Below are 21,882 nucleotides of genomic sequence, written 5' to 3'. Positions count from 1 at the left end.
TAGTTTTCTTGTCTTCACTGTTTCACTTAAGAGTTAACCTTGGGTGAATTTCTGAGAAAGATGAAGTGGAGGTGAGGAAGGAGAGCAGGAAGAGAAGTTTTCAGGGATCCTGCAAAGGATCCATGCCTGAAGCAGTGACACCTGTGTGACATCTTTCATCAGTTTGTGCTCGGGTTTTTTCTCCCTTGTGCTCTTCCCCCATGTATATTGAGTAAATTCCAACAGTCTCTGTGTTCAAACACACAAATGGAAAAAACAGGGGGGTTTGTTGTGATTTTTTGGTGGGCTTTTCATTTCCCCCCCTTTTTCTTTTCTGACTGGGAAGACTAATTACTGGCATTTTAGAGGTACAAGTGGTTCTTGCTTCTGAGTTTGAGTTCATTGATGCAATGATGTTTATAGGGAGAAAAGCTATTTTAGGTCATGTTTACAACCACAAGGAACTGGACCTTGGCACCACACTCTAGCTGATGGTGTTTAGCTCTCCCTGTGCTCCACCCTCACTTGGCACAGAGAACAAATGTGTGATCCAGGACTAAAAAATTAACATGCATCTGTTGAAATATTTTCTTATTTCTAGCTTTTCCTAAGAATAAATGACGGATTTACTAAATGTGCCCCAAAGAGGTAGTTGTGAAAGCGTTTTCATCAAACCATGATCCTATTCTGCAGTTTTTTCATTAAATAAACTCCGCCCTGCCAAATGCCCCAAAGAGATTTAGATTTATCCATTGGATAAAAAGAGAGAGCTTGGATGAAGAATGTCAGATAATGACAATTGATACAAAAAATGAGTGCCTATAAATATTATGAGAATGCTAGGGAAAGTAAAAAAAGAGATTTTGCAGTTGTTTAATATGCTATGATACATGGATTCAGTTCAGTAATACTGAACTTTAGATTAAAATTAGATATTTTCAAATGGCAGTAGAACAGGCCTGAGGAAATAATATTGCAGTTGTATTTTATTATGTACTTTTGAAAGCAGATTCTTTTACTTGAGATACATACTTTTTAATATTAGAGCTAAGCTTATTTCTGAATTTTGTCTCTTAGCAAAGTTTGAATATTTTTTTTCTTCCCAGTATGTGTGAAAAAGTATTTTTTTGAACAGATTTCTTTTTTTACATAAAGCAAAAATATACTGCATAAGTCTGGATTTATTATAACAAAATTGAGACTGCAAATTGTCTTTTTAGAGTGTGTACCTTTTATGTGTCCTTTTATAGAGTGCTAATTGGCACTGCATTTCTCTACTCTAGAATAAATTTATTTGTAACTATTATTTTCAAAATAGCAAATGTAAGTAAAGCTACATGAAATTTTTAGTATTTTTCATTTAATTTCATGCATATATTTATTTTGATTTCTCATTGGCTTATCTGTGTCCTTACTGAACTTAAGATAATCTATGTTATTTCATGCACACTTAAGGGGCTGTCAACAAGCTGAGGTTTCTGTTCTATGAAATGAGGGGGGGAAATTAAATTTATATCTAAAGAACCTATTATTTTATAAATGTGACTGACTCACCAAATGTCTGTTATAAAATCTCATTTTTCTTACAAGTTCTGAAGCACACTTTTAAAGTTTTTTCTTCCTGTAACATCAAGTATTATTTTATCTCTTGATTTTCTTTATGCTTGTCTTTCAAGTCTACAAATTTGACCAGAATGTTTTAATTAGAAACTACAATGCTATATATAGTAGTAAATAATTTTTTTTTTACATAGAAGGACAAACATATAAATAGGATTTTCTACTCGATTTTTTACGAGACTTTGTTCTTTTTTGACAGAAATTTTTGTAATCTCTTCCATAAAAACTTATAAAAAAGTATCTAAGTGCTTTATTAAGGATACCTCTCAAGGAAGAAACATGTTATGAGGAATTGCACATTGCATCACAACATGTTTTTAATTATTTTTCCTTGTTTTTTGAGGAAAAATCTTAGTCATCATGTTACTGTGCTGCTTTCAATACTCAACTAATTATACACAATGTGAGGAAAATGTCTGAGTTTTTCAATTTAAAATTCTTGTTAGTTTGATTATTCAAGAAAGTGCATAGCTTGTAAATGTTTCACTGGTGGTTAAGATACTTGCTCTATTTGAAATGAAAATCTTTGTGATATTTTGAAGGCTACCTGCAGAGCAGTGCACTGGTGCTGATCTGCAGTGATGTGCACTGGTTGTAGTTGATGGACATTTGTTCCCCTTGCAGGTGCTCATTCTTTGGGGCTGGTTTCTGAGAAAGCTGATCCCAGCAGGAGTGCTAAAGGGACATCATTATTCTCTTGTGTTTCTCTGTAGTAACAAATAGTCATATTTGGTACTGATTGTCCATCTCCTCTATTACTGAAGTGATCCCTGAGGCAAGGAGCAGGTGATTTAAAATAATTGGAATCCCATCGCTCTTGGTTTGGCAGGAAGGTTTGCATACCACTTTTGTTTTTGTTGAATTCAAGCTTATAATCTTTGCTTTGGATAAAATATCTGTGTACTTAGTGGTTTGAAACACTCTTTTCCACTCCATTTACTCTTGATTCAGACATTCACTGACATGCTTAAACCTCACAATCTTTAAAAGAAGTTAGCTCTGCATAGTTGCATTAGGTGCATGGGATGCTTAGTATTTTCTGTAGGGGGCCTTGCAGGTCAGAAAAATTTATGCACCACTAGAAATTGCACCTGAAGTACTGCAGCTGATTTCAGAGCTGTTATTGGTATTTTTCTTCTTCAGTTGCATGACATAAAAATTTCAGAACTTTTCGATTGTGTCGGAGGCATTGCATTGTGCTCTTCCATTAAGCAGTTCGATTCTCCTTTCCCTGGCTCCTGTTCATGTTCTGCATTGAGTGCATCTTCTGGTCTCCAGGAACTCCCCTTTTATGACTCAGTTGTCAGCCACTGATACGTCAAGCTGCTGATGGCTGTTGCAAAAGCCCCACATTTTCTGAGAGAGTTTTTCAGTTGGAGAGCTGAGTGATGTAGTTGGTAGTCTTGCTTTGGTAGTTTAGAGAAGCCTTTGCAGGGATCTTTCTTGTTACTTCTGCTTGACTGAGGTGGTATAGATGGAAAGTACTTAATTCCTCTCTTTGTGTTCTTTAACTGACATATGCCTATGAATGTAAGCTCCTTTGCAGCTGGTCATTTTACCTATTCACTGGGCAGGCAGGTAGATGTGCTTAAAGATAACGTAGAGCCAAGGCTTTTAAAAATCCATTTCTTTATTTTGTGGTTCTTAACCAGATATTTAGAAGAACTGTTACCCTAAAAAATCCTTTGTCTGGAATTCTTAAGGTGCAGTTTTTTGTTATGGTGGATGAGCTTTTTAGCTGAAAGGGGGAACCTGTCTTCTTCTTCATTCTCTCCTGGGTTTCCCCTCTGACTTCTTTCTGTTATATTTACCATGTGGTTTATTTAGATCAGTTTGTTTGTCTGACAAAAACCAGGCCCACTCCAAGTAGTGATTAATTTTCTGCTGCTGATCTGACTTTCTGGCTAGCCACATGAGCTGACAAGGGAGAGTAGGTGGGAGCACATGGCCAGGATGGGGCAGAACTGTTTGTTTTTGGCAGCAGCCCACGGTGTAGGGTGTGACACAAACATGTATCAGGAAGGGATGTGATTTCTGGAAAGAGATGATTTTGTCAGGCTATCCAGAATGTCTTGGTATCTCGGTAGGTTTGAAATATCCTTGACATACACGTGGTTGCACTTGAGCTTAAACTTCATGGTAAGTTTCTGGGTTTGCATCATGTGTCTTGAGGAGTGGTTACATCTGTGTAATGTATTTCATATTAATTTATTCATATGTATTTTTTTCCCTTAAATCCACATTAACAGTTTCTGTCAGGGAATAACTGTGGTCCAGGGTCACCTTAGAAATACATTAGCTTGTAGTTGTTTATCTTGGAGATGTGTTCAAGAGAGGAAATCTCCCAGACCAAATCAATATGGTGCAATATACCTAGCAGTTGGAAGCCAAATCAAACTGAAACAATACAGTCATTTTTGCTCTGATGGTCTATCAAGTGGATATAATTTAATGACAAATGTCACATTTAATATATGTGCATTTAGAAATCCAAGTTAGGCTTTTTATATTCTTTCTTACTCACTAGCTGTCTTCTGGTACCAGCATATGGTCATATAGAAGGCTTGGCTATACTCTGCATAGAGATCTAAATGATGGCATATGTAGGTAGTAGCTATGTTGTTAACAAGCATGAATAATAAAATGCTGTAGAATGTTCTTTGCATTTAATAATGTAATGGTGAGAATCAAAAAACTGGCCTGTCATTATTCCTTTGATCAGAAAGCAGTTGTTGCAGGTGGATGAGTGAAGGTTAGCTGAGGTTGGCAAATGGGCTGCAGTGGAACAAGGGAATGGCAGAGCTGCCATCGGTCCCTTGTATCTTGATTTGTGGCCTGTCACATTCTGTTTGTGAACAGCAGCCTGAAAATTCACATCTAGTAAGAGAAGATGAAATTTTAAAATCATTCAGAGCAGACTGCTGCCTGAGAGGTGGAAAAGAAACAACAATGGTAATGTGATAATTTGTTGATGGTTGTTTTTGCTCTATTTGTGGTTGCACTAGCTGCTTCAGGCCAGAAACAGCCAAATGATGGTCCTGCATGTAGGTGCCATATCTGCTGTGGGTGTCTGTACATTTTATGGGTGTCTGTCATCACAGATGCCAGCTGGATGTGTATTTTTGTTGTTGCTGTTGTTTATTTGCTTTTAATTTTTATGCTTTTTTTTGATAGAAACTAGGCTTTTAATACTAATGGTAACCAACCACCTATTATTTACCTAGATAAGGTAAAAGATGTGTGATAGGTATATTCATTTGGTCAAAAAAGATACATTTGTTCAAAAAAGATGATAAATTATCCAGAAATTAGAAGAACCACTTAGCAGAGACCTGGTGGCCTGTGTTACAAAGCAGGTTCAATGTTGTGGGGATAAACAAAAGGATATCTGACATGGAGTTATATCTATTGAACTGCCTTCTAAGGAGCTTTCCAGTTTAACTGCATCCTGCTGAAGAGTAATGTAAATGTGTAGTTTCTGGTCATGCAATTTGTGTGCATCTCCACAGTAGTGACACAGCCAGGCATTTTTATAGAGGGCCCCCAGCCTGAGCATCCTCTAGTAAGAGTAACTGTCCTGACCTCTGGATTTTTTAAAAGAATTCATCTGTTTGTGGATATGTATTCATGGATGTTGTATTTTTTATTTATTAATACTCGTGCCCATATATGCAGACATAACAAGAAAGTTTTGCTGTAGGGTAACTAAAAGATTTAATAAACAAAAAAAAAGGTCTTGATTTCCTTAACTTTTCATTGCTGCTGTTCTTTTCCAAGGAAGCTGGTATTCTCAGCTCTTCTGGATTTATTGCCTATTGAAAGCCTGCCAGTAGTTTTAGAAGGAGTGAATTTGATGATTCGCATTATCCCATCCTGTTCCTTGTTTCCCAGAGCTTTCAATAAATCATTTGTTACAGTTGCACTATCCTGTATTATAATTATTTGGAGAAGTGTAGTTTAGAGTCATAAGTAGTTCTTCAGCAGTTCCTCTTAGGTCCTCTGTCTACATGCTTCAAATCTTAATGTGCACATTTCACTGGAAACGAAATAGAAACAAAGTTGATACTGTTCCAAAATGTCTCCAAGTAGCTCTTCTAATTAATTAGTTGAATAACATGGCAATTCTGTTTCTTGGGTGTTTTCAGGTCTAGAAACAAGTGTTGCATTTGTATCGGATAGTTGAGTATTTTCTTCCACTACTACTGAAATAAACTCTTTCTGGCAGTTGGGAGTTATGAAGTGTTCCAATGTTTGCTGCTATAGGACTGAATTAAAGGAACTAGTTTGGGGAGAATATATGGTAAAGTAAAAGAAGAAAAGAAAGGAAGCAAGCAAGCAAGCAAGCAAGCTGTTTCTCTACCACCCATATTTCTTTGGTTTTAGTAGCTGCTCAAGGGTTTAGAGTTTTGGGAACCTTTTAGAGGGTTGTGAGCCAGAGCTTTACAGAATCCACAGCTAATTATATTTTATCCCATTGCTGTCCCCTTGCTGGATGAGAGTCTGTGTGAATGAACAGTTTCTTTCAGGCAGTGTTGGTGAGATTGGTGAGAGTGCAGTTGTCTGACCAAGGCAGTAATGTCTCAGCTGGTCTGTCCAGAGTCAGGGTAAGGAGCATGTGAGCCAGGGGAGGTCTCACTTCCCTTTGCTTGGCTTTGCCCAGGATGGGAGTTTGAGGAGCCATTTCCTAGGGTGTAGATGGGTTAACATGGGGGTTACTCTGCATCACTGATTGTGTTGTTGGGAATTCTTGAATAAGTCCCATAGATTCCCACAACTGATCTTTTATTCTTTATCATAGACTGGCTTGTCTGTTTCAATGCAATTTTATTTGGTTAATGACATATTTTTACTTATTGTATGTATTTTGTTTCTGCATTCTCAAACCAGTACAAAAGGTTTTGCCATGACTTAATAATAATTCCAGTCTTTTCCATATTGCAGTCTACCCACATTGCTCGAGCCAGCTTCCAGGTTGATGCTTTTGGATCATCTTTCATCTTAGATGTGACACTAAACCAGTAAGTAATGACTGTATCTTACACTACATTTGTCCAGGACCTGGTGCCTGTGAAATGGAATTTTCCAGTGGAGTTTTTAGAGGCTGTATTATAGCAAAAATACTATGTTAGGTATTGAGTTAATTTGTAGTGGTATATTTTAGGTTCTTCTGTTACTTTCTTGAGTAGCATTGTAGGCTTTGATATTCCCATTGCTACTACTTGGTAGCTATTCCAGTATAACTGACATTTTTGTAGTTTAATATCACCTCACAGAATCACAGGAAGATTCAGGGGACCACAGACGGTCATCTGGTCCAACCTCCCTGCTCAAGCAAGGCCATCCTAGAGCACATGGCACAGGATTGTGTCCAGATGGTTCTTGAATATCTCCAGCAAGGGACTCCACACCCTCTCTGGACAATCTGTTCCAGTGCTTGGTCACCTGCACATAAAGAAGTTCTTCCTCATATTCAGGTGGAACTTTCTGTGCATCAGTTTCTGCCCTTTGCCTCTTGTCCTATTGCTTGGAACCACTGAGAAGAGCCTGGTCATCTTCTTGGCCCCCTCCTTTCAGATACTGACAGACACTGGTGAGGTCCCCTCTCAGCTGTCTCTTCTCAAGACTGAACAGACCCAGTTCCCCCAGCCTTTCCTTGTAAGAAAGATCCTCCTGTCCTTTAATCATCTTTGTTCTCCTCTGCTGGACCCACCCCAAGAGCTCCATTTCTCCCTTGCACTGATGAGCCCAGAGCTGGACACAGCACTCCAGGTATGACCTTGCTTCTGTCAGTTTACCTTAAAGACAAATTACAAACTTCACACAGAGTCTCCCTGGATATTAAAAGATGGATTTCCCAAAAACTGGTAGCTCTGAGCATTTTAATAACCAAACATAAAGTACTGAAGGTACATCAATTGCACAACAGCTAATCCTCAAAAAACAATGAGTACTTGGGAATGAAGTTTCTCAAGATGTGTTTGCAGCCTTTTGGAACAGAGAAGCATTATAAGGCAGTAGCACTGTGATCTGCAGTCCACGAGGAGAGATTGAATAATAGTAACCTTACAGTGAAATCTGGTGTGTGGCTTTCAGTAATGAGTTTTTGAAGTAGTCTTAGCACAGCTGTTTTAACATAGGAGTTGCTTTTCTTTTCTGTCCTGAAGTGAAAAGGGAATAAATAATAGAGTAAATAGAGGTGTTTTGTTAAGTAATTCAGCTCCTAATAATTGGACACAATGTTTTGTTGTTTGGTGTAAGAGTTTGCATGGAAGTGCTGCAAGTTTTTCTGCTGAAAAGATGAACCCTTCAGGTTGCAATGACACCCACTCAAATTTCGGGTTCATTTTTTCACTTGTAAATATTCTTGAAGCAGTGACAATTTCTCTACATGCCCTGACATTAGGTAAAAAGCACACATGAATCCCTGCTAGTTACAGACATTGGAGACACTATGCTGCTGGAAGAAGACAAGAGGCTGATTTAGAAGTGTGTAAAACAACTGTATTTTAAAACAGTTACAGAGGAAAAATTCCCTGTTGAAAAGCACCAAATCCTCAACACTGAAATGTTTCTTGGAAGTAGAGTTTTGTGTACATATTTATACCTTACTAAGAGTTGGCTGCACAAACCTGTTTTAATTTGGCAGGTTGATGGTGTGATTACAGTTAGTTTCTAAAAGTTCAGCATTGTCCTTACAGTATCAATTTCAGGTCATCTTTAAAAAAATAGACACATTTCCTAATGGTCTATGAAAAGAGTAGTTAAGGCTTTGATTTTGTATGTGTAAGGAAACTTGTAGGTAGAATTTTTTATTTATGCATGTATGCACATAGACACACAAACATGTGTTTAACATTTTATTTGTTTTGAGCTGAGTGCCATTTTTATGTCATTCCTTTGTTATCTTGAAAGATATTGCACAAGTATGTGTATGGTATGTCAAAATGCTTTTTTATTGTTCTTAAGAGTGCTGGAATCCAACTTAATATTAACTTTTCTTGAAGAGCTACACTTTTATAATATAAAAGAAGTTCCTTCACAAATGGTGCAAAATGAAAAGGAGAAGGCTGCAAGGAAATTAGGCTGTTTGGCTTCTATCATGATGTTTAAATTAACTTTTAAACTACCTCTGAAATATCATTTGAAGATCATCAAGTAAAAAGAGGGCCAGGTATACCAGAACAACATTTAAAATTTATTTTTAATGCTCATTCCTGTAAAAAAAAATCTTTAATTCAGAAGGTTGTAACTGTATTTTTCTTTTGCAGTTCTCACTCTTCATATTATATTCTGTGTGTATATTTAGACCATAGTAGCTCTAGAGTTAAAAAGTAGTTAAATTCTTGTAAGCAGCAAGGTTCAAGATCTTAGTTATTCTCTGGAAAAAATAGCAGTTTAGTATTCATAACTGAACCTCTGCTAATGTCTAAAGCATGCTGAAACAGCCCCCTGTGGTAAAATTAGCTCTTAAGTGTAATACACATTTAAGAAATGTTAAGGGAGATATGGGGGACACAGAGGGAGAAAGAATTTCAAATACATGGGTTATCAGAAAGGAGGGACACTCCTTGACTATGCCAGTCTCCTTTCTTGCAGTCTTCATGTTGTTTAAAGCTTAGTTTACCTGAATATATCTGAGCTTCATCTGTAGTTACAGTATCAGTGGTGGTCAGTCACAGTGAAAGTGTTCGTTCTCCCATATGGTTCCCCAATTTATGGAGGAAAAAAGTTCAAAATTGAAATGAGAGTAGCAAAAAAGGAGCTTAAAAAACTGTCAGAAATGAAAATATGTTTGTCTGCAAATATTTTTTCTTCTTTTGCTGCTTTTCAAATCCATATTTTTATCTGTCAGATCCTGCGTTCCTTCTGCTGCATTTGGCTGTACTGTTTTATACATACTCCTGTTGTGTACCCTGTTTTATTTTAGATTCTGTTTGTGTATTTTCCATCTCTGTTCTTATTCAGTTCTCCAGAGTCACACAATTCTTTGTCATCTTTTTCCATCAGGAATAGTTGTCCACTCAGCCAGCACCATAGGTGCTGCACAAATTTCTTATTTTTCTTTATCTGTTACCTTGCCAACACTCTGTACACTCTGTACCAGTTAAGGCTGGCAGAAATGTTTGTGGTCTCCTACTTTTGTCTCTTCCCTCCTTGCCTGACACTCTGTTTTACCACTTCACTTCACTTGCTATTATTGATTTGGGGTGTTAGTTGGAGCAACTTTCCCTTCCTGTGCCGCCTCCCAGAACAGTGGCCTGCATCCAAACACTCAGTGATTTCTGCAGTGAAGAAGCAGGGAGATACAGGAACTGGGGAGGAAAATAAAGAAGCAGACCTTGCATCAGCATTTCATGCATCAGGAAAACTGAAGGCCAGGACAGGAGCATTCTGCAAGTCCTGGATGCAAGTGAGAAGAAGGAAGTGAAAAAACTTCTAACTGGCATTAAAGTGTGGTAGTTTAATTTAATACTGAAATACATGTGCCTTCTTCTTGCTTATTTTGGATCTCAACCAGTTGTGAATGTGTATTTGTTCACATTAAATGCAGATTAAAATATGCTCAAGTATAACCTGTAGTGATAATAAAAAGTAATCAAATGTTGTTAAAATTACAGTGTAGTTCCCCTTTTTTTCTTTCCCTAGTGATGGTGGTATTTTCTCTATATACATCACCATTCTTCCTCCCTCCTTTTTTCCCGAGTTGCCATAGTGTTCCTACAATGAGCTTTTTTTCTAAGATACAGTGCTTCTTTTTAACTTTCCTTTTCTTTTCAACTGGCTGTAGCTTTTACAAAGGAGCTTTCAGATCAAATCAGCTGCATTTTTAGAAGGTTCAATCCCTGAGGCAGGGGTTAGGGATGCATTAGTGGCTTTGGTATGTTTGTGAGTCGTGTGTTCAGGGCTGCATCTAATGGAGCTGTTTTCTCTGGCCATCCTGGTCAGTGCTGCCTCCAGCAATGGCAGAGCCAGGGCTGGCCAGGCAGCTGCTGCTCCAGCCTTCCCACCCTCCACAGGTGTCCAGCTCTGACCCAGACCTGTGCTGGAGGCACACAGAAATTAAGTGTTCTTCCTCATTTCCTTTATTTTAACTCCTTCCCCTTGAAGTTTTTAATGCTGTGGTGGATCTGTGGCACAGCAAATGGCTGTTTCTTTTTTCATGCAGAATATTTCTTCTTAAATGTAGTCACACAACCATTTACACTCTCATCTTGTGTTGTAACTATGTGATTAAACAGCAGCGCTCATCAGGACAGATGCAGTTCCAAAAACCTCTTTGAATCCCTTCTGCTCCCTTGTGTCTGTCCTGGAGCACCTGATGTTTGTTCTTGGTGAGGCAGCTGAGACCTGATGTCATGATGGCCCAAAACAAGCTGTGGTTTGAAAGGAGCTTGCTGCTGGATGGGTAGCTGGAAAAACTGCAGTATTTGTGCTTGTCTGGGGGGTGGACAGGCTCTGAATTGGGGGATCACCCCAGGTTCACTTTGTAAAGCCATGATGGGCAAGAAAGGTGATGCTGCAGCTTTGTATAAAGGCTGTGGTGTCTCCCATCCTGGAGACAAGCAGAGAGTGTGAGTTTGAAATGTGGCCACTTCTGAGCTGGTGTGGACACTGAGGAGCTCCTTGGCCTTTGGAAAGCTCCTTGGAGCATCTGACCACCTGTGTATGCCTTGGCCTCTCATGTTGTAACAAGAGCTCTCCCTGATCATGCCCTTTTTTTTTTGTGAGAGTGAGCACATTGTTAGCCTGGCATCTTCAGGTTTGTGGTGATGGGAAGTGCTCTGAAGGGTCACAAGCATAAATAAGGATTTCAAACTTATATTCAGTGCTTCAGGACTGTGCTGTCCTTCCTGGTGACAGTCAGTCTCTAGGATGGGGCAAAACCATCAGCTGCTTTCTCATCCTGCAACACAAATCTAATTGCTTTGGTCCATGTTTTTGTGGAAGTTAATCTGTACAGAAGCAGTAGGCTGGGTGAGATGTGATCAGAAACTCTGCCACTTCAGGAAGCTCACACATCATCTGTTCCAGCTGAGCACCTGGCCGTGTCCTGAAGGAGGGACCAGCACACTGTATAAATTGATGGTTGTCATGATCAACGACTTTCAGAAGGCTGAAAGATTACATATGAGGCAATTTTTAAAAACTCTTCAATAATTCTGCTCTCTGTGTGGAAAATAAACACCCTTTCTCTCAATTTATTAAAAGGAAGGCAAAACCAAAAAAGCTTATTCAGAAAATATTGATAGATTTTTTTGTATATGTCAATCTTACTTTAAATTATTTCTGGTTAGTGATATTGGAATGTTCCTGGCACCCCAGGAATTGAATTGTTTTGCAACTACTGCTGAGAAGGATACAGACATTCCTCATGCCTTGTGAGGAATGTTTATTAGGAATGTCTTTTAACTAGAGTTTTGCAAACCTTACAGGATCAGATTGTAAACTTCATCAGAAAATTCTGGAAAGAGAAGCAAAATAAAAGGCAGCTTGACAGACAAGTGCCAGCTTTTTCATGAGACAAACTGCTGAAACTTTGCCTGTAATTTCTCTTGGCAAATGGTCTCCAACACTAATATCAATGTGTCATCTAAGCTGTAAATGAAAAACATATTCCTAAATTTGCTCTAAATTGTAAACATTTAGCTCTGTGAAATTCAAATGGATTAATTTCCCCAAGTGGTTTAAGAAATGCCCTTGCACTGTTTGTAGCTGCTGTAGGTTTTGGTGAGTGGTTCTCCTGTGCTGCCCCCTGAGTCTCATCACCCACAGGAGGGGAGGGAGAGAACCCATCTGCCTCTCCTGCTCTGAAAGTGCTCTTCTTTCTGGTCTCTGGCACTTTAGAAGTGATGCCTGGTTACTGTTTGGGTAACTGTGTGGTAAGTGATGGTCAGATCAAATCTGAGAAGGAATACCTCTTCCTCTGAGCCCTTATGGGTCTCCCTATAGTCCAACTCAATCCCTTATTAGTTGCTTTAGTGAATGTCTTGGCTGCACACAGTTCCAATTTTTCTCACTAGTGACTACAATATACTGGGATCAAATGAATTCAAGCTCTGTTCACTTTCCTTGCTCATGCTGTGTTCAGGCTGAGGAGACCCACTTGGGTATGATCACATTTTAGTAATTGGTTCTCACAATGGCCTTTTCACCATATGAGAGTGCTCTGAAACTTCAGTTGTAATATTTGCTATCAGTTTATGGGCAGTGTGATATAGACTGGATTCAGGTCTTCTGAATGAGGTACTGAATCATGTTATGCTCTCTTTTTGAATTATTTGTTAAGTAATGTTTATCATGTGCTCTGTGATCAGGGCCCTGGCTCACCCAACAGGACTGTTCTTTCTCAGCCCTCTTTGAAATTCATTCCCCATTCCACCCTGTGATGGAAAAGCCACCATGGTCATAAGTGCAAACTTATGCAGACTGGAGAAACACTTTCTTGCTGATACTGTTGCTTAATTTCAGATGTTGATTTTGTGCTCTGAGAGGCAATTATTCTGTTTGTTGCTACAAACATCCTTTTTTTATGCTTAATGAAAAATGTTGATTCTGCAGAGATTTCTGACAACAGATTCTGTTTGATTGAAAGACAAAGAAGGGTAAGGCAAAGATTCAGGGTTTGCTAGTGTCTCACTAAACATCCTGAGACTGGGGAAGTTGCCTGGAATTACGCAATTAAACTTGTTTGTGGCATCATCACTTAGGATTTCTGCCTTTTGTATTTGTCTGTTAGTTAGTTTGGTTTTTTTGTTTGGTTGGTTGGCTTTTTCATTTTTGTGTTTAGAAAGTGTAGAACTAAAGAATTGTCAAAATATAAGTTGTTTTGGTTGCTAATTACCCTGATTGCTAAACATTTGAACCATAGTTTCAGTCTGAAAAAGCTCTGTAGCATCAAGTTTTCCTCCCACCTTGGTGTGTGTAGTGTATAGTGCTTTTTGTTATGTTCAAAACCTTTTGAGACCTTTAATAATTTCTTTGCCTTTTTGCCTTTTTGATGATCTCCTCAGTGTATTGGTATCCTTGCTGAATTCTACATTCCCTACTGCCTTTTGTCATGTATAAAGGTAACATAGATTTCACATTTCTAACTGAAATCCTTCTTTACATTGTTCCCAAAATTTGCCCAGGACTTAAAATTTTTTCTTCTTTTTTCTTTTTTTTTTTTAAACTTCCTTTTGCTAACCTTAGAGTTGACTATTTAGTAAATATGAACAATATTCTTTATAATTGCTATTACTTTCAAATTTGTAATCCCATGCAAAATAATACCTGGCTAATTTGGACAAGAGGAATTTTCAATAAACTATGTCAGTTATCTGTAAGTTTATTACCTTCCTTCAGTCTGTCTTGTGCATTATTATGCTTAAAACATCTCTTGAAAGGGTGAATTGCTTTTGATAACTCAATTACATTTTTATATTATAATTTAGTTTTAGGTTAACAAATTTCTATTACCTGGTATTTCTCTGTTATTGCCTATAGATTTGTTGATTTAGAACCAGCTACTGGAAAACACTGTTGAAATCAGCACAGGTTTGCTGCTGACTTCACTGGGATATGAAAAGTTTAAGTCTGTGAAATTCCAGTGAGTGTTTTATTGGCATACTGTTTAAAATGAGAACAAAAGGTAATTTGTTTAATTTACTTGCTTTTTCTAAGTGTGTCACTGTGCATCCCTTTATAAGATACTTTCATGGCCTATTAAAACTTTTTTGAAAAGGCTATTCCATTGTTTTCCCCTCAATGATAAAGAGCAAAGAGTATAAAAGTATAAAGTATAAAAGAGATAAAAATATTAAAATATAAAAGTATAAAAGAGATAAAGAGTATTTTACTGTGTTTAGGCAATTGCATTTACTGGAAGCAATATTTGTTTGTTTAGAGTAGAGTAGAGTAAAACATATGGAATTATCAGCACTAAATAAATTGCCTTTCCATGGCCTGTTTTTTTTTGATGCAAAAATAATTAAGAGAATGTGTTAGTGTATATTTGTGAGAGTGTGTTTGTGTAGGAAAAAAAAAGGTTAATTATCCCGGAGAGATATTATCATTCTATTAGCATAATGTTTTTCTTTCTTGATGATATACCTTAGATTACCAGTTCATTTAGGAGAAATATATCTTACACACACATATACAGAGATGCCTGTACAGATCAGTCCTATATCAGTGCTATATTTAGTGTGTTTAAGTAAAAAGGCTCAAACTAGGGAAAGAATCAAATAAGGTTTCAGCACCTATGAATTTATCTTCTAAATGTCAAGTATCTCCAAGTGACAGTAATTTTGACAGTCAAATAACCTTTAGCCATTGTGAGAGATTTTACAAGAAAAACTATTTTTGAATTAGCCTGTAAAAAGGGCTATGATTGTCAAAGTGTAATTTCTGGATTTACTGTTGAAATGGAACGATATCCTTACATGCTAATATCAATTTAAGCACCAGAGTTTTTACTTGAATGCTTGATTTGTATTTCAATTACTGCCACATCCATAAATAATACAAAGCAAACCGTTGACCTTTCCAACTGTTTCTTTATTTGGTTATGGTTTAACAGCCAGAATGTGATTTGTGTTTACAAAAGCAAGTGGCAGCCATACAAGTTAGTCTAGTAGAAGCATTATTTTTTCTTACTTGCTTTCTGCCACTTGGATTCTCAGACCACTGTGGCTACAACACTGCTATGGTCCTGTGAGTTGGTACTTATAAATAGTAGGCAGAGTAGAACAAAGGAAGAGGGTAGTAAAGAGGAAAATGTATGAAGTGGAATGTGAATAGCAGGTATTTTTTCTACTATCATTTATAGGGCATATCTTCCCTGAGTCAGCAGTGTTCCTGCTGGTAGAGTTTCCTTCATATGTCTCTACCAGTGCTGTCCAGCCACACTGCCCTGTTTTTTACTTTCTCCTTGAGAACTCCTTTGGCATCATAACCTTCTGTAAAAATAGCACTAACAGAAGCAAAGAAAGTGCTGGAGGAGTTTTATCTTGGGGCTTAAATATTTTCCTCAGCTAAGCAGTGAAATGAATTGAAATTTACTTTTCTAGACAAGGAGTCAGGGGATGCATGGAGCTAGGAATGAAGATATGAAGAATGAAAATAGTAAAAATTATTACACTTTGTGGTGGGGAATTGGAGGATCTAATGGATGTCTGGAAAAATCATCAGCATACAAACTCATGGTCTTTAACTCTGTAAGATTATATGAGGAATAGATTATTCAGCCCTTTTATATTCTGGTTCTTCTTAAATGTGTTTTTAGTCCAGAAACTGAATCAAGAACTGGTATTAAAGCAATTTGTTGTTAACATATGGAACATCTTAGCTGGGAAAGAACAGTGCTCAGCTTGCACACACAAACCCTGCTGTACCTAAGGATTGGACTCCTCTGCTTTCTTTGCAATACCTTTTACAGATGTAAGGTGCATCTTTGAAGCCCACAGCTATTTCTTTCTGTGGTTGTGTGAAACTTATATAGCATTTTTAATGTGTTTTGTTAGTAATATTCAAGATGGGTGTGCCCATGTTTCCTCACTCAGTGCTAGAAACAGACTTCTGCCTGTTTACAGATGTTCTGTGTGGTATGGTCTTTAATGTAATTGTTTGCATTTGGTTGGGACCTGCTAGAGGGCAAAACTGCATTTGCAGATAATTGGGTCACCTTAGTGCAGAAAGGGCTTCCTTGAAGAAAACCACAAGCAAATAGAATTCTGCACTTTGGTTTGAGAGCCTTTGCACACAGTGCTGCAATTTTCTCCTCTCTGTATTAGCATGAGAAGCAGCAGGTAGCAACCCCGGTGTAATAACCCCTCTGTGTGGGAAGACTTCTTTCCTCTTCCAAAATATTCACAAAAATCAGGTTTTCAAATCTCAATGCACCAATTATCAGATGCAAATCTGGCAAGAAATACTGATCCTGCTCATTGCCCTGTTTCCCAGGGGTGCTGTCCCCTCACCCTCTGGGCTGTCCTGTCCCACTGGTGCCACTGCTCCCAGCAGCTCCTGGGCTGAGTCAGGGGATGCCCTTTTGTCACAGGGCTTTCATCCTCAAGGATGCATTGGAATTGTAGATGGTTTGTGGTAGACAAATATTCTACTGTTAAATCTCTTATTTCTTCAGTGTGACCAAAAGCTACTCTGCTTACATACTGTAAATGAGGGTTTGCTTGGCTGTAACATGATACTCACAATTCAAACCCCTGGGCTCTTGGTACTTTGCAGGCTTTGAACTTAACCGTTGGTGATTTATTGTTGTTGTGATTTTTCTGTAAGGGCACATCTGCTTCTCTGTTTTTTCAATTATATTAAACTCAAATTTTCCTTTCAAACAATTTTCTGATTTGAACAGAATTCACTATGTCTCTAAAATTCTTCAAATATCTAATTGCTTCCTATTTGGTTTTAGCTCTTTATTGCCCAAGTTGTATGAAGAAATAGTAGTAGATGAATGAAGCAGTGAGAGATACCTTACTAGTACATCTTATCAAAAGAACTCTGTTTTAGCTTTTCTCCTTCTTTTCAAGTGTTTTAATGAAGGATTATGGAATCTGCTTGTACTACTATGAAATAAAAATAAATTCATGTAAGCCAAAAATGATCCCTTTATCAATTGACTGAAATACTGGTTGTATGATAATAGCTCTATTTCTTAAAAAAAAAAAAAAAAAGATAAAACAATGTTAGAAGACTATTTATCTTTTGTCCTTATTCTATTTCTATTCCATTTACTTTATTTCCAACATCCCAAAGGAAATAAAATGCTGTCATCTAGTGTGACATATAGTGAGATGTTGAAGAAGAAACATCTTTGTATTTTTATTAAAGATGACCTACAAAGACATATTTCTTCTAAATTGGGCTTCTGTCCTTTTTTGAGTTGCTAAAGGTCATTGGAAAAGATAAAATATTTTTTCTCTTGATCTTCACTTCTTTCTCCAGAGAAACAAACCCACGTAAAATCGAGCTTTTATAATAGCTGAATTTATTTTTATCCAGTGTTGTTTACCTCATATCAAATCTCCTCATTCTTGCTGAAGACTCTATTGGGGAGGGTATAAATGTACAGGAAGAATTGCAAACATGTGGTCTGTACCCACCTCCCAAAGTAAAAACCCTCCTGATGACGTATGAAACGTTGGCCTAAATATCAAAGATATGAAATTTGCTTCAAAAGAGCAACATTAAAGTGTTCATGTCCAAAGGGCATGACAGATTTTAGGCTCTTGGTTGTGCTTTATCAGATACATCATAGCAAGGGTTCTGAGACTAAATCATGGTAGAGATAACTAAATACTTAATCTTAAAGATTTTCTCCCTACAAAACAGTTCAGTTAGAGCAAAACTGTGCTATTTCTGACTGCAAATATGCTAATTCCACGTGGCAGCCATTCAGCCTTCCTTTAACAGGGACAGCCTTGGTGGCGACACTAAAATTACAATTGCCTCACTGCTTATTATTGCTCTTGTGGTGAATCATGCTTTCCATTTGGTCTGTCAAATTTAGATAGTGTTCAATGAAGTTTTGATGAGGGAGAGGGAGAAAAAATGAGCTTGATGTAAGATTTCTGTAATAGAATTATGCATGTTTTCTGAGCAAAGAAGTAAGGAAATTCTGATGTAGCTCTGCTTCCTAAAGGAACAGCTATTTCTACAAATCATTGAAGGGACAAAAAGCTTTCTGTTTTGTGGCCATATGTTTTAGTATCACCTCTGTTTTTTGCTTTATTATAAAAGCAAGGGAATTCTCCCAATGACTTGAGAGACAGTAATCCATCCAAAGCCATCAGATTATCAATGCATTTCTGCCTATGTCAGGTGGCCAATTGGATTACAGAGGAAACTTCCTAGAAATTAACCAAAGAATAAATTTAGTATATTGTACTTCACTCCAGAAAGCTGCTCGTCAGTAAGTGGCAATAACAAAATGTGAAGCTGTAGAGAAACAGCAAGATCAAGTGGAATATGACACTGTAGCAAAGCTGCCAAGTCCAGCTAAAGAGATTAATATAAATACATTTCCAGTGTTAATGAAAAACGATGGCTGGAACTTTCAATTTATATGTGCACAGCCTTTGCTTTGGTACAGGGTTAGATGGTTTCTTTTGTTGTTTTTTTTTTTTTTTTTTTTTTTTTTTGGAAGAGTAGTTAAATCTTGCATTACAATGTATTTTCTGATCTTGCTCGCTGATCTTTAGCCTCTACTTATCCATAATCATTCTTTGATCTTCATTTCTTTTTTGCTGTAAGAGGATGTATTTCTCTTTGGTGGTTTGCCAGGACATCACTGCTAATGGATTTCTAGTGTGCTAGATTTTTACAATAGCCAGATAGAATTATATTCCAATGGCCTGCAAACATGTAATGGACTGCCACTTGAATTAGGCAGCTGTGCTGTAATCATAATTTGCTTTCCCCTTTGCCTGTCTCTTAGCTAGACTGTGGAAATTGAAGAGATGTAATTCATCACTTCTTATGGAATGTGTTTGTTTTCCACATTTGTTGGTTTGATTGATACAATTTTGCAGCTGGGAATCTGAAAGACTAGGAGTTGATACTTCTGAATTTCTGCCTTTTCCTTGAGGACCAGGTTCTTGCATGTGCTTCTAGGGCTTTTGAGCTGTGAAGCTCCTCTGAGTTCACCTTAATCCCCTTCCTGCTCTCTCTGGATGGCAGAAATGCAGCAGTCTAGGTCCAAGCATACAGGTTTTCCTCTCTGATGCCACTTCTGCCCTTTAAAACCAGATTTCACTGACATTTCTTCCCAAATGGCCTGTTAAATTTAATTTTTTTTTTTTTGCAAACTTACTATTATTCCTGGGTGAACTTGTTGTTGAAATATAGTATAAAGTATTTGACAGTAAATGTTTGAAAAGTTTCTTTTCTTTTCCTCTTTCCTTAAAATCTCATATAAATATCCACTAAAACATGGTTTTCATGTAAGTGCAAACAAGGGAGAAAACTTCATTAAATGTCCCCTTAAGCTGCTGTCTAAGTTAAATTTCAGGGATACAGAGCACTTGCTGCTTCAGTTGACTTTCTGGACTTTGTGCAGATAATTATCTTCAATCAAAGAAAATAAAGAAAAATTTAGATATTGTATTTCTATCTATCTATCTATCTATCTATCTATCTATCTATCTATCTATCTAATCTTGGAATTTTTGTCATATCCTTCATGTTAGTGCATGGTGTGAATGCCCAGTACAGTTTTACTATTGGCTAATCATATAATTCAGTTGGAATGGGTAGAAGCTGTCAGAAAGTTCAAAGAAACATCTATTATTTTACAGTTCTTCACAAGGAGTGCAATAAATTGTATCAGTATCTGTAGTAATTTCCTTTGTGCTTTGTTTTTAATAAATCTTTGTACACACACACACACACACACATATGCAGGTACATATGCACACACACACAAAAACAGGGGTATTTCTGCTCTCCCTCCCTCTCTCCACAGGTAGGAATGCATTTAAGACTTTAAAAAATTAATGAGTGGCTCCTGTTCCTAATAGCAGCATAGAAAGGCTGATACTTAAAATAAAATTGTCTAGACATTGTCCGAGTGTGCAGACAGAAGAGCAAGGCAGGTAATACAAATTCTGGACTTGGCTTCTCATATGGGAGATGAACTCGAACACCCACCTCCTAGTGGGATTCTTTCAAATTTTCTGCTTTCCATTTCTGTCCCACACCCCATCCCAAATGAGCAGATTGAACAAGAGGCACTTTGGCACTTCTGAGAAACAACTTTTTTTTTAACAACTTTTGTTACTTTTGCAGATAAATGCTACATGGAAATTTTTATGTTAAATACTCTGCATTTATTTTGGTTTCAGTTTTTGCACCTTGATAATAATGCAGATAATTCCTGAGAGCAACTCTCTCACTAAATAAACATGAGAAAAACAAGGCTATTATTGCTTGGTCTTTGCAAAACCTGTCATTAGAAATGGTTTGCCCTTTAAATACAATAATTTAGCACAGCATGATTGAGATTTTAAAAATTTGTCTCTCTGCACATCTTTCTGTTATGGAGAACAGCAACAGCGACGTGCTGATGCTTTACTGTACAGCTTGAATAAGAAAAGTATTCAAGCTGGCGTTCAGCAAGGAAAAGAGGTTTTCAATATTTTTGTTATATGGAAAACAGATTTAAGCTGTTTCCAGAATTGCCTGCAGGTCAGTAAATCACTGAGGACATAATCCTTTCTCCCCATGTTGCTGATAGCATAGCTCCTTCCCAGACACGTGGGGTAGGAGGACCACCACAGTGCTGTCTAATTGATAGTGTGGCTCTTGGGGGAGTGGCTGGAGAATGAATAAATCACGAGTTGTTCTCTGTGTTGTTGGCCCACTACTCCTTCAATATTTCTAGGCAGCAGTCTGTGTGTTACTCAAACAAAAAAATACACCAAAAGATGTTTTAATACTCGTTTCAGCTGTGTCACCAGCAGAAAAGAGAATGGCAATGGAATTGTGTGAGGGCTATGGCAAACTAAGTCATGCTCCTGCACTTGAACAACTGCTGCCTTTCAGTTAGTAGCTGGTTTTCAGTTATGCATTTCATATTATCTCTATTTAGACTTGTGTATAGCATAAAATAATGTTATATGTCAAATTTTGCCCTTGGGTGAACATTAGTAGTTCCAGTTGGCTTCAGCAGGAGCTTCAAGCAAATATCCTAATAAAAGAACTTTGCTTTAGACCTAAAACATCTTTTGGTGCATTGCATATACCAGGAATGTGCATCTCCCTGCTTTCAAAGTACAGAAGTTACAGGAATTATTAACAAGTCTCTTTCACTTGACCTTGGAAAGCCAAACAGAAGGAGCTAAATACTGTGTGGGAATAAGAAGCCAATGTTTGAGCACTCTTGAGATCTCAGGCCCTGAAATCCACTCCCACCTTACCAAAGCATTTAGGATTTTTGAAGTCTGTGTGGACAATTAACACCCTAACCAGAGCACAGTGGTCTTAAACACCAGCTGTCTGCAGAAACTGCTATATATATGCTTACTGGGACACTGTAAGTGTTTGTTTAGTTTTTAAGATGTATTTTTATTGTTATTGTATAGTGACTGTGCAGTCAGGTTTTCCCTGAGGTTTCTGGATGTAGCTGACAACCTCTGCTGTGGCTTATTGTTGGCACTTAAGAGGCAGAAGACCAATCTGTGGGAGGCACCTCACTGCTGTCAGCAGTGGAGGTGGCAGAGGAACATTTCAGAAATCAAGAATCCTGTCCCCTCCACTTAGACCATATGGCAACCAAAATCTTCCAGT

At 37.6% G+C, this 21,882-nt stretch overlaps 1 protein-coding gene across 4 annotated transcripts in view; it reads left to right on the top strand.

The window, feature by feature from the left end:
* The window catches only part of ADAM22 (ADAM metallopeptidase domain 22), a 128,135-nt gene that overhangs the window by 10,014 nt on the left and 96,239 nt on the right, over positions 1 to 21,882 (top strand). For all 4 annotated transcript variants that reach the window (XM_056486106.1, XM_056486102.1, XM_056486103.1 and 1 more), the window contains exon 3: positions 6,541 to 6,617. In XM_056486106.1, the coding sequence (XP_056342081.1) occupies positions 6,541 to 6,617 (77 nt within the window). The remainder of the gene's footprint in view (positions 1 to 6,540; positions 6,618 to 21,882) is intronic.

The sequence above is a fragment of the Oenanthe melanoleuca genome, chromosome 2 (assembly GCF_029582105.1).
Source record: "Oenanthe melanoleuca isolate GR-GAL-2019-014 chromosome 2, OMel1.0, whole genome shotgun sequence".
NCBI classification, from domain to species: Eukaryota; Metazoa; Chordata; class Aves; order Passeriformes; family Muscicapidae; genus Oenanthe; species Oenanthe melanoleuca.
This window is presented reverse-complemented; position numbering and strand designations above follow the sequence as displayed.